The 16,971-nt window shown below is 43.1% G+C and overlaps 1 protein-coding gene across 3 annotated transcripts in view; it reads right to left on the bottom strand.

The window, feature by feature from the left end:
- FAM222B (family with sequence similarity 222 member B) overlaps positions 1 to 16,971 on the bottom strand; it is a 35,321-nt gene that overhangs the window by 5,018 nt on the left and 13,332 nt on the right. The window contains exons 1-3 of one of the 3 annotated variants that reach the window (XM_086859284.1): positions 9,741 to 11,102; positions 6,336 to 6,483; positions 4,340 to 4,467 (exon numbers count right to left, since the gene is read on the bottom strand). The exons of 1 other annotated variant lie outside the window; for it this stretch is intronic. In XM_086859284.1, coding sequence (XP_086715410.1) covers positions 4,340 to 4,421 — 82 coding nt within the window. In that variant the 5' untranslated portion in view covers positions 4,422 to 4,467; positions 6,336 to 6,483; positions 9,741 to 11,102. Of the gene's footprint in view, positions 1 to 4,339; positions 4,468 to 6,335; positions 6,484 to 9,740; positions 11,103 to 16,971 lie in introns of those variants that run through there. One more of the 3 variants, XM_086859286.1, reaches the window with a different exon arrangement.

Here is a 16,971-nt window from a genome sequence, read left to right on the forward strand (position 1 = left end):
AGAACACCCCAGCCCCATATCTGCCCCTCTGACCCAAGGAAATGTAATGCTCCAGGGAAGAGCTTACTGCTCCCAGGCAAACAGCCCTTCCTCCTGAAAATCCACCTCTGATTCTTTCAAGCAAATTGCCTCCAAAAGATGAGTACCAGCCACTTCTCTCTTTGCATCCCGCAGCTTCCTGTTGTCACAGGTGAGGGAGAGCAGCTCTGCTCTAAGAGCTCTCACTTTCAGCAAAGAAAGGTCAGGAAATGGAAAACAGAAGGGATACCAAAAGAAAGATTAATTATATAAGTATTAAAAATATCTTCTGTGAAATAAGCTTTACGAGCAGTTTGTCTTCCATCTCTAGCACAGCTTGTACCACGGTGCCAGTTATACCTGTACTCCCTGAGATGTCCAGACACTGGCACAGATCATCCCTTTCTCTTATTTCAAAGGAAATAATAACCCAAGCATCCTCTCTGTGCACATCCCTGTACCTGTCTCTGCAGGCAGGTGGTTCATATCTGCCCTTTTGAGTGAGCTGCTGTGCTCCTAGCAGAGAGGAGAGCCCCTGAATGGCATTTGCCAGTATTACCTTGCCTCAAAAGCCAAGGCCTTCCTGAACTCCCAACCTTTATTTTTAGCACTGCCCATGCTCATCAAGGTCTGTTTCTTCCACAAGACATGACCCTGGCAACCCTCTATGAACCAGAGAAGAAGCAAAGGACAAAGGACCCCACAGCTGTGTTATGGTTAATGTTATGCTTGCAGACACCGTCACATTCTATTCTCAGATAAAAAACTAAGGAGATGCTTTAAGACACCTTTGCCATCAAAATTCCCCAGCCTGGTTTACATTTCTGTAGGCAAATCAGAGAATTAAATATAAACACTAAACAGACACACTGAGTATTCTCTTATCCAATCATCTGATTTTCTGTTACACAGAAGTTTTAGGAAGCAGCTAAGACATGGATGCTTGAAACAGCTGCAGCTATAGGTCAGTCAGACACACCTCTACTCCCAAACCTGGAAGAATTCATTCCTCTGAGAGAAAATAACCCCTTAGTTAAATGATACTCCAGCATCAAATCTGGGATCATCATCTGGCATCCTACCAAAGGCAAATCACCTTTTACTTCCCTTGGATGGGATCTTCTGAACCCAAGCACCATTCCAAACAACACCTGGCTTATGTACAGGTAAGATTTTACTCCTTTTACTCCAGGCTAACTCAGCCATGTTACTCAGGCCTGAAGGTGATGTATTTCTGAGTACCCCAATGTGCTTTGCTAGTAGTTCCATAGGCAAGATTCCATGACTGTAATAATTAAGGCAGTAAAATATTAGGAGAAAGGCATTACACAGTGAGCAAGAAACTGAATATCCCATACAAATGCCCTACAAACCAATAAAGAACAATTAGTTTTGGTAACTAAGTGAATGGAAAATCTGCCAGAATAGTCTGAAGAAAATGCTGGTATTGGAATATCATCATTTGTGTGCAAGAGCAAGAATTCCAGATCAGACCATAATAAAAAGATGAGACAACAGCAGAAGAAGAAGCTTCATTAGGAAAACAATGGGATGAGCTCCAGGAAGTTCCCTAATGGTGAATGCAAGGCAGAATACTTTTATTGAAAAGTAATTATTCCATGTTTCTTACTAGGCAAAGCTATGCATATTAGCGATCACCCCAATAAACTGGTGAGCTGCAAGTTCACAACTCCTGCTAATCCTGTGGCAACCACTGGAGCTATTTTTGTCATGGAACGAGACAGATTTCCTTGCCTCACCTCAGCACTAATGGAACATCTTTTAAGTGCATTTCACATTAAGACTTTAAAACCACTGCTTTTAAAAGATGTCTATGGTTAAATTTTCATTATCATTAAACAAAACACAAACAGGCCTTCAGGATTGCTACCCTAATGGGAGCTCCTGGCTGGGACAAGCCAGAACCAGCTGTGTCCACCTTCTGCATAAACCCCTCAATTTCAGCAGTTTCTCTAAAGGCTTTACACAAAGAACCATCCCAAAAAGACTCAGTTTAGCTGATGATCCCACATTTAGTCCAATCTTCTCTTCTCTGATGTCCCTTCCCAACAAAATACTTCCTAAGGAGCACCTTTCACTTGATTTTGCACCATTGTCACAGAAAAACAACCTTTTTTTCTCCCCAGAAGATTTGGCACTGCTGCTATGTCCAACAGCAGCTGCAGACACAGCCTGAACAATCTTGCCTCAAATATCCCAATTGACCAGTCGGGTTTATACTGGAGTCACTGGGAGGAAGGAGAGAATACAGATACTGGGCCAGTGAGAAATCCCCTGCATGGAAAAGGATGAATTCCAGGGTTAGCATGAACTCAGGATGGAATTCAACAAAAAAAATACTGATAATGGAAGTCCTGTAGTCATCAGTTTCTAAAGGAAAAAATATGTGCATATAAATCTACCAAACTCCTACTACACAGACCACTTGTAAGAACAAGCCCCTTATTACATAGTGAATATGGGAAAAAAATGGTAATTGAGCTAATGTGGATTTTTAAGCACTAATAAAAAGTCTGATCCAGAAAACTAGACTTAAAAATTATTAATACAAACACTCTAAGTCTGAAGAAAGGCAATTCTGTGGATCCTGTGCCTTTTATAAAAGCAACAGCACTATTATTACAGCCTGCTTCCACCCCCCATCACAAGTCACTGTTCCATCAAAAAAATGCTCATTAACTCAGCTCTGCCCTGGCCAGGGGCTGGGCTACTCATGCATCTCCAGCAGAAGAGAAATGCACCAATTAATCGTGCCCACATCTGCAGCGGGGGCTGAGCGAGGTCTGTACCAGCAGCCTCATCTTCCACATAAATCAGAACAAACCCAACAGCTGAGCATTACCACTGCCAGCCCGTGCCTGCCAGCTACTTTATGTCCTAAATTCTTTGAAATGCAGTTCCCAAAGCTCTTCACTGAGCAGGACACAGCAATGCTTTCAGGACATGGATCTGCAGATCTCCAAGAAACAGCATCAGGTACCATCCATCAGGTGAGGAAAACTGCCCAACACACCAGCATGCTGCCTAGTAAAGCTGTAATTAGCAAATACCTGATTTATGCACAGCTGCCCTCACATGAACCTCAACACTTTGCTTTCAGAACTAAGCTCTGACAAAGAAATCTCACACAATGCACAGACCTAGGCACGTCCTCACCCCACAGGCTGTCAGCAATGCTCACACTGGAAACAGGAAAGAGAAAGGAAGGGATGCCCAGACTGATGCCATCACCAGTCCTTTGGTGAGTGAAGATTTTTATTGTTGCTGACTGTCATTACAATTACCAATCCCATGGAGCTGGCAAAAGTGCAGTGTGGGAGCTCAGGTGCGTATGTGAACTGTGTCAGTCACTTCTGGCAAGCCACTTAAGTGCAAAATTATCTTCCCTATTTATTTTCTGTAGCATCATAAGCCTCGCTATATGAACAATTTAGCTACAAGTGGACTGCAAATCACTTGGGTTTAAAAAGCAAGGAGTGCATCAGCAAACTGAGATCTCCCAATGCACATTTCAAACACAAGAGACAGGTCACAGCTCTAAGAACCAAGTACACAGACCTTACATAGAAACCTTGGCATTTCTGAAATTTCAGCTGAACAATCAATGTGCTACTTCAGTGATAAAGAGGAGACAGAATAAGAATTAAAAAAAACTCCAGTCAGTAAACTTACATTCTCAAGCACAACTTGTTCTTAAAAATACCAGTACAACTATGAAAAAAATTACTGAAGTTATCAAAAAAGAATTATCAGAGCACTCTGCAGACATATTTTCAGAGGCAGCAAAGAGACATCAGAAAGAAGACGGAAACTTTGAACTTTAGTAATTTGGGCTAGCTCACTAATATTTGCAGTATAAGCCCCAGGTATGTAGAGCAAGAGCTGCTGACCTGAAAAGGTTTGCATTAGACTGATCCAACTTTTATTGGTGTCTACAAGCAATTGCACGAAGGAAAGCGAAAAAGACTGAGGAAAAAATTGTGTTGAGAAGCAAATCAGCTGGCACACTTTTAGCACAAAACCTTTTCAGCAGAGAGGCACGAATCTCACAGGAACCTCACCTGCTGCATCCTGCTGTGGTTAAAATTAACCTTTGCAGAGCCAGGAACAGAGGAGCTACACACATGTGAACCTCTACAGCCATTTCTCAGAGCCTTTATTGACAGATGCCTTGAAGGCACAACAAAAGAAAGACTCTACATTTAATAGTTTTTCCACTGTATCCTAAATGTTTATGTCACAGCGGTACCAGAGCCAGATTCAACAGTTAACCACATCCTGCAGACAAAACATCACTCACATTTCTGAAGTCCAGTGTTCATCTGCGTGTAAGAAAGAAGCTGAAAGGAGAGGTCACCTGGTCCTGGCAGACAGGCCAGCATGGCAGACAGGCACTAACACAACATGGGGCATTCACTCCTCTGCACACTGCAACAACAGAGAGACAATTCAAAGTTATAATACAAGGAGGAACAGAGAAAAGAAAGCGGCAAAGAGCCATCCCTGAGTGAAGGCCTAACCGAGCACAGATGCGCAACCACTGCTCCAGTCCTGACTGCATCTCCTAACAGCAACGGAAATACTTCAAGAACTGGGTCACCTGCAGGGTTAAAACCAAAATAGCTGCCTCGCTCTCCTCTGCTGCTTGACATACAGAGAATAATCCATAGCTCTGTCCTCACATTTCAAAGGTGGTTGTTATGAATGGTAAAGAAACCACCATTACTCATTTCACTATGCTGAAATGCACTGGTATCCACCAAGGCAACATCTCTAGAGAAACCCTGTCAACTGCCCTTTTGCATTTAACAAAAAGGCATGGCATGCATAAATTGAAGGCAAAGTATGCAGCACTCTGCCTTGTGGCAAGATTAAGCTGCATGCTACAGCTTGTAATTTCTGTGGTCCATTAGGCTGAAAGATGAATGGCTACAACTTCCTTCATTTTCAGCAGACTTGCTAACCTGAGCTGCTGTGGGGCAGATAACAGCAAGATGTGCACAAAGGGGCTGCAGAGGTGCCACCATCCTAATTCTGTTTGGTCCAGCATTTAAGAAATCAAACCTCAAAATGGAGCACTAAAGCTCCTTGCATATAAACATGGCACAACTCCCCTCAAATCCCACCATTGCTGTGCAAAGAGGGATCCCAACAACACGGCTAACTGGAGTTCAAAGTGTCCAATGTTACTAGAACTGCAGAGATTTAAGTTGGAACAAGATCTCTAAAGGCCATCTGGTCCAAGCCCCTTTACAAATCCTCCTGGCTGCAGCATTCTAGAAAGTTCTGGAAAACTGGGTGACAGAACCAAGCTGGAGAAATCAGTAGATTTTTTTTCTCCTTGTCCAGACGTCCACAAGCACCAGTGCTGCTATAGAGAGCAAAATACCTAAGGAGCAGCTAGAAGGGCTTTGGGACTTGTTATATGACCTCCAAAACATGCGAAAAGTCGAAGGATTCAAGACATGTTAAACTGATTTAGTTTCAGTCGTTGTTTCACAAACCCCAATTAAAACAACTGGGAAGGCATTCAAAGATCAAAAGGGGGGGAAGGAGAAAGCTCAAGCCCATTCATGAGAAACCACATCTGCCAAAACCTCTCAAAGGCCACTTCTGAAAGAGTCTCGCTGCTGAGACGGCACAAACAATGTGATGACAGCGATGTGACACCATCAGCACCGCCACCTTCATGCTCCAGAAACCTCTAACAGCAGATTTCTGCAGAGACCTTTTAAAGACCTGAATGCAAAACCTCACCTCAGACCACCAGCACAGGTCAGACTGCCCATGGAATGCTGGCACCAACGGAGTGAACGGCTTGGACTCAAAGCTTTCCTGCAGCACAGCAATTACTCACTGTGTACACTTCATTAGCTCCATGTTTATGCATCTCCTCAGCTCAACACGCAAAGGTTGATTAAACCAACGGCCAAGAAATCTCATACAAATATTAATTTGTGAGAGCTTCTGCATTTTCACTGAGCTAGCGCTGTCCAAAGCTGACCCAGTGTGGCTGAGTGAGCCTGCTGGGTGCTGCTGTGACTAACAAAAGTGGTTTTGGGCACTGAATGTCAGTCTGACAATCCGGGCTGCTGCCCATTCTCTCTTCCCACGCAGAGTAACACAGACCTGGTGCTGTGAGAAACACACACACCACCTCACCAAGGTGCAGGGCTGACAGCACAACCACCAACAGAGCTTGTTTGTATCATTCACCACTTCATTCCTAGGAGACAGCAACAATCTGAACTGCCCAAAGTCCAAGATATGTAAAACCTTGTAAAATAAATCTAAACCTGAATTTTCTTCTGATTCTCCGGAGAAGACTGAAATCTCGGAGTCTTTCAGAAATGATGACTGAAGACCTGTCACATCCACGACATCAAAGAATTGCTTGAGGAACTGAAAAGTTGCTCAGCCTTTATAGATGAGATTCAGTCGTGACTGTGGATACACAACATTCAGTGAAACTTTGCAAACAGCCTGTGGGCAGCAGTTCCTTGTCCCAAATCATGCCCAGTAAGACCAAAAAGACAAAACAAGAATCCAGCTCCTTTTAATCAGAAGACAAAACCACTGTGAGTTGTCAGAGCTTTACCTGAGTAAGCAACAGAAACACCCACAGTCAGCAAGAAAAAAAATAATAATTGTATTTTCCTTTTTTCTCATTTCATCAACTTCAGAAGGCTGGCACAAACAAGACCTATTTCTCAGTGAAAAGCAGACAAACAAAATTTAGAGCCTTCACTGTAGACAGAAAAACAGATCACACTATTCCCATATTCATCTGAGCATCCACCTTTTACTCCAACAACATTTGATGCCAACCAAGGATTCACTTCCCATCCCTGCAGGCCCAAAGGAGGTCAGTGTCTAAAACATTATTTAATTGATGGTAAGTTTGTGTGCAGCCCTGAAAGAGCACAGCCACGCTCTGACTGAGGAAGCTGCATTTCTGGCAGCAAGATGCAGGGAGGGTTTGCTCACCTGCTCCATCATTAATGCTCATTAGAGCCTGAACTGTGATGCTCTCAGAAAGCCTCTTGCTGAAGTGGCCCAGCGAGGTGCACACAGCAATAAACAGGATAATGGCACATTAGGAGACAGAGAACAAGTGATTAGGAGTGGTCACAGCATTCACCTCAGAATAGCCAGGCTCCTGCTACATGACAGCAGTGCTTCCTTGAAGGTCAAAACATGTATTTACAGAAGCTTTAGCTCCAGTATGGAGAGCAATGTTTTAGAGAAAGCTATAAAGGCAACTTGTTCCCACAGGCAGATAATCGTTTTAGGTAATGCCAAAGGTTCATAAAAGACTGGTGTGGAAATAATAATTTTAAAGGAAATACTGGACTTACAAAAAATAATTTGAAGTGGAAGCCTAAAATCACTCTTTTAGCTTGATCTGCAGTAAACAAATTGATGACTGCTGAGCATTAGAAAAAGAAATTCATACTTGTATAGAAGTGCTGACCATAACTCCATCACTGAATTTCTTACTATAATTAAAATCCTGCTTCAGTTTTTCTTCTCTATGAAATCAGTACCGGTTTTCATAATTGAAATCTGAGTATTTGAAAACAAACACATTCAAAATATCTTGACAAGCACCCCATTCATTTTTTCTAGTTAGAAATTAATTAACATTTATTCCCTTTGAGATACTCAGCACCTGACTGCTGCTTTCTGACCTGACCCTTACCCAGCATGAGCTGACACGGACAACTCCAACTCACCAGCAGCAAAAATGAACTGAAATCCCTGGCATGGGCTGTATTTGGGATTGAGGTGAGCACTACTGGCTGTCTCAGGATTGGCAGCTGGGCCCATCAGCCCCTCCTGCTTGGGTTTATTCCTTCTAATTAGTCCAGAGCAGGAGATGAACTGAACTTGGCACATCAGGACTTCTCACCAGCAGATCTGGCTCAACAGTGGCAACTTGTGTGGGCACCAGCACCTGCAAAGCTCCAACCCCCTCCAAGAATGAATGGTGTGCTGCTGGGGGAACTGCAATGGAGAGGGTTTTGCACTGTACCAGGGTCAGTCACACTGTCAGCTAAACCAGTCAGCTGCAAACTGGAGAGTGATCTGACCAGTAGGCTGTGGCACCCAGCCATGGAGGGCTATGAACCATGAAAACCTGGGGTTTTAAATTGCATTTCAAACAGATTCTGTACACTGCCAAACGCAGCACAACAAGCTCTGTCTTGAAAATATATATATAAAAAAAGATAAAGCATATCTCTAGAGGAAACCAATCATTAGATTGGAATAAATAAATAAATACCCCTCTTTGAAGTGATTTTAATCTAATCTGGCTGCGGGATATAATCTTAACAGCACACACACTGCAGGATGCTCCACGAAATAGCAGGTTTAGACATGTGAACAGATTTCTTTTTTCTCCTAAGATTTATTAATAATTAAATCAAAGCATGCTAAGCTTAAGAGGGATTTGCAGTGCTTGGGATTTGGGGGTAATTGGCACATCCTCACAACGACTATTACATTCAGCCTTACCTGCACATTATGGTGTTTTTTGGTCCAGGCAGCAGAGTCCCCTGTCACCACAGGGGCTCACCAGGATGCAAGAACTCACATCCACCCACTGCCCAGGGACACCCCTGCAGAGCTAAGAATCAGTTCCAGTAGAACTTATCACAATATTGCCTTTCTTGACTTAAAAATGTATCATTTTCTGAATTATATTCAACATTTAGTGTTTATTGCCTCTGTGCTTCTCAGACCAAGGGGATCCTTTTACCATCTAGAGTAAAATCTATGTGTGAAGCAACTGCTAGGAAATTTCTAACAGTTTTATCATAACATAAATGGACCACATATACAGCTATTGCCAAGTTTTTAGATACACCAGCCTCTGAAGCTCCTGAGAGACCTTACAGGGTGAGAACACAAAGGAAACAAACCACACCTGGCCACTGAAACATGGGAAACTGAGCTGGTTTAGAGGAAAGCAAGCTGGTGAAGTCTCAAGTTAGGTTCCTGAAAGTGAACACACATGTTTGAAATTCCACAATTAACTGTGGGCTTGTTCACAAAGCCGGAGGCCAGGAGGAAGCGGGGAGCATCCACCCACACACGAAAGAAAAAGCTCCAAACTATTCCAAGTTTCCAGCACCCTGGGGTCCCGAAAGCCTCTATGTGAGGGTTGTTAAAGGCTTGTGGCTGCTATGCTTTGCTTCTCCTCTGCTGTTTAGTCACAAGGTAGTTCCATATCCACCGTGAAGTTCCAGAGTCATGGGCAGGATTTACGGCAACCCCCCGAGCGCAGGCAGCACATGCCAAGTTCAGAACACATAAATGCTGCAGGCAACAACAAAAACTAACCGGGGCTGTGAAGTTTCTTTGGTACAAATGTCTACAAGAGCTTGCCAGGAAACATAATTGAATCCGGGCCAATTTTCATGCTCCGAGGGAAACTCAGTGTGCCATTTACCCCCCAGCAGCCTGCTCAACACCAAGGAGAATAATTCCTTTTCTCTCTCCCAAAGTAACCTAAAATGTAGGGGTTTCAAAGACTTGGTCATGTCAACAACAGACAATGAACCCTCCTGCCAACCTCAGCATTCAATACAACTCCTTCCAGGCAGCCATGCTTTGCCTGACAGTGTCTAGACCCATCCTGCAGGCTTCCTGCCTTTTTCTAGCTCTAAAACTGCCCTTTATTCTTAAGCACTTACCAGAATGGCCCTTTCCCAGGACTGCTGAAGAGCCAGAGATAAATCTTAGTGTTTCCTGGAAGAAAATTACCAAACTAGCAGTGTATTCATCACCGGCTGGTATCACATCCTCTTAATGCTTTATAAATGGAAAACTGCAAAACAGTGGGCAGAGAAGTTGCCCTCTGAAATGGCAATAAATCACAATAGCATTGAGTGGACTTGGGGATAAATAAATAGGAAACTGAACAATAGGAAATTGCCCTTTGTAGCACGGGGAGTGCACTGTCAGCACCTGCCAGCACAGGACCTTTGGCTTTCTGCATTCAGGTGGACCTTTTGTGGAGCCCTTGCAACAGTTTTAATCAAAATCAATTTTTGCTTCTTGGCATTTAACTAACTATGATTTTGCTTGTAAACCACGTCACCTTTCAGGCTGACCTCCATTTATAATGTTACTCAGTCAACAAAATTAGTTTGTTGGGGAAGGCAGAAAGAATTTAAATGCTGCCATAGCACAGCTCTGCTTCTCTCACCGAGCTGGGATGGCAACGCCCAACAGGGAAGAAAAGGAAGCAGCTTTGGGATAACAGCACTTAAATGGAATATTGTTCATATCACACTCCTCATGCCCTAGGGCTGTTACTGAAGGCTTCTAGGTGAGCAGTTTGGAACAGGATGCAGTGCAGTAAAAAAAGCCAAGAAGGCGGCTCTCAGCTTCAGGTATTGCCACGTGTGACATCAGCTCCACCAAATTCACTTCTCGGATAAAGCAGCAGCCAGCTCAAGGATCTTAGAGTTTAAAAAGCCTTTTTTTAGGTCTGCCCCAAGAGATTATTTTAAAACACAGTACTATGCATCTGCTGAGGAGTAGAACAGTTGGCTTTAATTGTAAGATGGATTTTTACATAGCTTCTGACCTTTCATCTAATTGAGGCCTGAAGAAGAAAAAAGAGAAAAACTACACGTCACTTCAGTTATTAAAATCCATCAAGCTCAGACTTTAGCCTTGGGATAACCACAGCCAAAAAATTGACTTGTAAGTAATTATCACTGCTATCTGCAATAAAAGTTAATTGGACATAATTGAACTAAAGCCCTAATCTGAATGAAGCTGTTGCTGGCAAGAAGCCTGCTCCTGCCTGCACTCTGCAAATGGAAGTGCTAGCAGGAAAATGGACAAACATGAGGCTGTTTCACAGCCTGCCCACTACAAATCAGAGCAGTTCTGCAAGCAGCTCGTCAGCTGGGCCAAGATAAAGCCATTATGAAGGCCTGTCCTCACCAAACACACCCTTCAACTACACCCAAAAAGGGCGATGGCACAGTTTCCAACAAGTTTCAGTTTTACAGACTTTTTAATTACAGGTACTGAAACATAAAATTCACGTCACCAGACGCCAGTTTTATCAGCCCCTGAACGCTGTCAATACCAGTACAAATAATGTACTTTTTGAGCACGTAAAGATACCGACTCAAAAGGTTTTCAGTGCTGATAATTTACCACCTTCATGCAGTTCAATAGCCTTTCCTGTTGTAGGACCAGCTTCTTTCATCTCTGCAGCAGAGCAGACAATTAGCTGCTTTCTGTACTCAGCCCATGCAGGTGGCTGGGGGAAGGGAGCGTTCAACTCAGTTCCTGCTGATTCGTCCATTTATATTTTGCATTTTTGTTAACTAACAGACCAGAAAGCAGTCATCAAACCCCATGTTACTCCAGAACTTCTTTACAATTTTAATTATTAACACTCTGTCCTTCACCAAAGCATATCAAAGCACTTAACAAACATTACTGAAGCCACATAACCACTCTTGACACAGGCAAAAATTGCACACGACTCCTTTTACAGTTGGCTTCAGGTTTTTTGACTATATTTATGTTAGAATAGTGGTCTCCTGATGATGGACTAGTCTATGACAGGAGAGATGGAGGGAAGTATCTGGTTCACCACAGGTTCCTGACATAATTTTGGATGAAGCACTTAATCACCTGATGCCAGAGTCACTCTTTCTTTAAAGGACAGCAGTGGGTAAGTGTTTTCTACCACTGAAGACTGTGAAAACAAATGAAACTGCAGAGCATTTAACACCACCTTGACTTCTCACACCAGGCTTACAAGGTCACGGTCTGGGCAGTCTCCTGGGGACAAATGGACACAGATCACATTTCTCTGTCCTGAGCACCACTTGCTCACCCCTGCTCTTCTGCATCTTCACAGATCAGAACAGAACTTCTTAGCTCAAGAAAGCTGCAACGAAGAACCAGTGACATCAATTCCCCTTCATGACCCAAATCAGTGGCTTACTTTACTTTGCTCAAAGCTCTCACCTCTTTTTATGAGTATTTTTAGATTTAACTCTGTATTCTGCAACGTGGCAGGAGCTGACAGACAACACAAGCATAAAGTAGGTCTTGCCAGGTGTTGCACCTTCCTAAGGTGAAGGAAAGATGTAGAAAAGACAAGTCAGGATGACTGTAGGGCCTGGCCAGAGCTTCAAATGAAGATTTCTGGCTGTGCTTGAAACACAAATACTAGTGGTCAGCTGTGAGACAGATGAGATAACACCTTACCATGGGAACATATGCAAGAAATAGGAAAATCAACCTACCTGAAGTCAAAAGCAATTTGAATAACTTTGTATCTGCCTCCTCTCAATTTTCACTACACTAAAGCACTCTGACCTTTAATTAATTTTCCTTCTCCTTTTATATCATAACTTCAAACTTCAAATTTTTCATGCTGTACTGGTGAGAAACAGGGATGAAGACACAGCCTGGTATGTATCTTGGCTATGTTCATGGCTGCATATGGCTCCTGGGATACTGGGGAGAGAAAAAAGGATTCTACACTTGAACCACAGCACACACCAGGAAAACACAGCATTGTCATCAAAATAACTTGCCCTGGATATCAGGCTTACATTTTTACTTTCAAAATGTAAAACAGACTCCCTACCCAGCGCTGTAACATACACAAAAGATCCCATTTTCCTCAACAAGATACTGTCAGGCACAAACAAACATTCTTTCCTCCAAAGCACCCATTATCCTCGGGGCAAACTAACCCCAGCTTCTTCCTACATGCTCAAACAGCATCTCCAGCATCACAGCAGCTCTGAAATATGGAACAAGACTTATAAACACGAGCGTGCCTGTTCTCATGTGAACATGAGGGGAAATTAAGGTTAGTTGAGATGACTTCCATCCAAAGGAAACCCAGAACAGCCCAGCCTCTACCAAACTACAGAATGCTGCTCACACATACCCCAGTGGGAGTACCACACATTCCCACCAACAGACATTCCCCATCCTCTATGCAACTTCCTTCTGCCTTCAAGTGATAAGAAACCAAAATACACACTGACCTCTTTCCCATAGGGGACAGCCTGCAGTTATAACCTCAACATCCTCAGCAGCAACAGGGTTATGTGCAGCTTTCCTACATATTCCATGTGTGGGAGAAGCACGAGGTTATAATTCTGGGCTTTACTTCACCACACAGGACATGCAAGAATTGTGAGCTTCCTCGTGCCACTCTTGGGCAGAATTCCTCCCTCCCAGCTTTCTTGCTTTCCCAGACCCGAAAAGGAAGTTTTTCTTAGGTACAGCAAACAGCTGCCTAGGCAAAGGGGAAAGGAAACATGAAACAGTTCCCTCTCCTGTGGCTGCTTCACAAAGATCACCATTTTCATTATCTCCTCTCACTCCACACTTACTCTGTAAAAGCCCTGAATTAAAGTCTTAATCATGACTTACAGAAATCCTTGTGGCTGCACATGACAGAAGGAAGACAGTTTTTCCTTTTAAAACATCGTTAGAAGTTACGGATTATGACAGTTCCTGGGTAGGAAAGCAGATATCTTCCCCTGTTTATTACAAGCTGATTATTAAAAAAAAATAAAAATTTCAGAGCTAACTCTGAACAAATTTTAGCTCTATTTAACAGACAAACAACAGAGCAGTCATTTGTTAGCTATTGAAAAGTATGTTTTGAGTCCTGTTTTAAAAATAGATCCACTTGAAAATGAGAAATATTTGCAAATAAGATGAGGCAGAATGCATTATACTTCAAAACAGAAGAAAAACTGAACTTGTATATAAAGGAATAAAAATAGGAAGTGACTCACTTTTGGACCAGGTGTGCTGGTGGTGTGTGAACATGGGCTCACGGGGAGGATGGATTTTGGTTTGCACTGGTCACACATGTGAACCATTCTGACCTGTACAATCACACTGACAGCATGGTTTAGTATTTCTCTCTCTGGACACTGAATTATGGTCCCACACATGGTGAAATTTTAACAGTCCATTTACAAAGCCAGCAGTGAAAAATACATTTTAAAGATCCAAAACTGGAGATCTTTATCTGATTGTGCAGTGACAGAGCTTCCTGCTGGACCATGAACACATCAGCTCTTGGATACACATCTTATCTTTGTAAGGGCAAGATAAGACTTCCTTCTGTAGTTGGAAATACTGTGTAGCCAGATGCAAAGATGAAAAGCATTTTAAGAACCTCAAACAGAAGCTGCAACACATGTATGAAAGACTCACCAGCAGAAAATAGAAGCCATCAGGTGAATACCAAAGAGCTGGACCAGACACTTGGGATGGTGTTTTCCTGTCAACCCTCATGAGGTGCTGGTGTCCTGCTGTCTTGTCCTGACAAAGACCTAATGTCCTTATCAATCCCCCAGGGAACTCAAAGGCCGTCTCATAACAACTCCATAGAAGAAAGGACAAGAAATACATTAGTTGTGAGCTACTGTAAAAAGTCTCTGCTATTCTCACTGCTTTCCTGAGAAGCACAAAAAACGGCCACTTGCACAACTGACAGTTCAAAACAGCCCCAGGGAAAGCAACAGCAGTGTGCAAGGTACCTTCAAAGCCTCTACACACCACAAGAACCAGAGGTTTTTGTCTGAAGACCTGATAAAACACTTCAGCACAATCTCACCTGACTCCTTCAGCAGCTTCCAACACACTACCTTTAACTGAAGTTTATATTAATGAAAGATTTCTTTTTTCACATAAAGTTTTACTGACTATATGATGTTTTTGTTTGCTTTTGTGCATCTTTCCTCCTCTGCACTTGCCTTTTCCTTTTAAAAAAAACAACAAACCAAACACACACAGAGCAATAAATAAATTGTATGGGCAGGACACAGAGGGGGCTGAAACTGTACCACAGGCAGGGAGGTCCCTCTGCATGGCAAACACAACGTGGCTGTGTGGGAGAAGAGAACAAACACTGCTGCTGCAGCCTGCACCTCAACAGCAGACAGAGCACAAAGCTGCCTGCACAAAGGTGAGCTTCTGGTAACCCATCTCCAACAGCCCTGACCTCCACTGTGCAGCTCTCACTAAAATTATCCCCAGGTTTTAATTTCCAATTTGTCTTTCCAGCCATAGAATTGCTACAGTCAAAAAATTCAAAAAGGTAAATTTTTCTACCTTCAATTAACTGCATTAGTAGTGTTTATAACTACGTGATTGATAAATGCTCTACAGAAACTGTAATTAATGTATTTTTTCCTTGGAACACACACTGAACCCCTTGGCGCTCAGACACTTAATGAAAAGCAATTTATCAACTTGCTTTGAACAGCTGAATCTGACTCCTTAATGCAGAGAAGGATGCACACTTTGCTTTAAGCACCACCACTCCGAGAAAGGAACGCGCACCGCGACATTCCGAATGCCATCAGACACGGCTGGGATTTTGATCGGGATGACAGCGACCAGAGCGTTCATCTCCCTGGGAATGATTCAGTCTGGCTTAACTGGGATCCTTTCTTCCAGGGATGCAGTTGAACAGGAGATTTGTGCAGATGTGCTGGAGCAAGATGGGGGATCAGGAGCATCTCTTCAGGACACGGGACAAAGTTCCAAATTCTCCCATGCCTGGCATGCACGCCGGGAAACGGCAGCAGCAGCAGCTCTGAGTATTTCAGCCTGGACATGTGTTCAGCTGCTCACAAAGCAGACAAAAATAAAGTGCTTACGAAGTGTTTGAATGCTAATTTCTCAAACTGAGCATTGCTTTGTATAGTTGACATATGCAAAATAAAAAAAAAAAAAGGGGGGGGGAGAGGGAAAGAAGCATTTAGGGGAAAAGTTTGACATCACAGAGTATTTCACGTTAGTATTAAGCCCTGAAGGGGATTAACCAACCTTCAAAGGCTAAAATCTAAACTCCCATTTCTGAGAGTATAGGCTAGAGATTTCCAGTATAGAAACTGGTCTGTACTCCATGTGGCAGACTGAACGTAAGGATTACATATTTCCACTGCACATGTAAGTCTGTTTGCCATCCTTGCAGGGTCCTGCTCTCTTCCATTTGTCTTTTGATGCAGATAAAAGCTAATGCAGATTGCAACTGCTGATACAGAGAAAGGCACAAGACACAGCGAGCCTTTGGACTAAGGAAAAAAGGGACTCGGGTCCAGACTGCTTGAGCACGTCAAGAGATTGTCTTTGAAATTATAAAACTAGAAATGAAAGCACAGCATTTTTATTTGATTTGATCAAAGAGACTAGAAAGGAGGGGGGAAAAAAAAAAATCACATCTTATAGATTCAGGGTAGCATTTAACTACTTCACACACGATGTTGGATCAGCTGATCTCATACAGATAGGAATTCAGAGAAAAAACAAAGAGGTAAAGTCACTCCAGCCCTGCAGACACTGCCTGCACAGATCACTGCTTCAGGCTCTGCAAAGAGCAACAGGAACCTGTTTCAAAGCACATACTCAGCCTTCACCATGGGCACAGGTTTTCAATCTCCAGTGAAGAGCAGAGAAGTGAGCTCCTGTCAAATCACAAAAAACAGACTCCAAATGTAACAGCTACTTGAATAAATCACTGATTACTCCCTGTTCCACTGCTCTGAATGTGGGATAGCAGCACACTGTAGCAATCTTCCCAAGGAGGGCTTTGGACTGCAAACTGTGAAGGGACAAGACCGAAATTCTTCAGCAGAGCATCTGCTCCAGCACGTGTTTGGCACCAGGAGAACGAGGTTCTGCAGAAGTACAAATGGCACTACAGGTAGCAGCTCTGCAGATCCCAAATTGCAGCATGGAAAAACAGATACCTATCGCTGCCACATTCCCTAAGAGAACAGATTTTAAGTATCTGCTCATGGAAATTTCTGCAGAGGGGAAGCATTTAGATTGCCTCTGGGCTGAAACCATCTAGGTCTTTGCCTTTCACTAGAAATTAGGCAGAAGTCATTTTAACAAGGCAGG

This window comes from Cyanistes caeruleus, chromosome 21, assembly GCF_971803275.1.
Source record: "Cyanistes caeruleus chromosome 21, bCyaCae1.hap1.1, whole genome shotgun sequence".
In the NCBI taxonomy this organism is placed as follows: Eukaryota; Metazoa; Chordata; class Aves; order Passeriformes; family Paridae; genus Cyanistes; species Cyanistes caeruleus.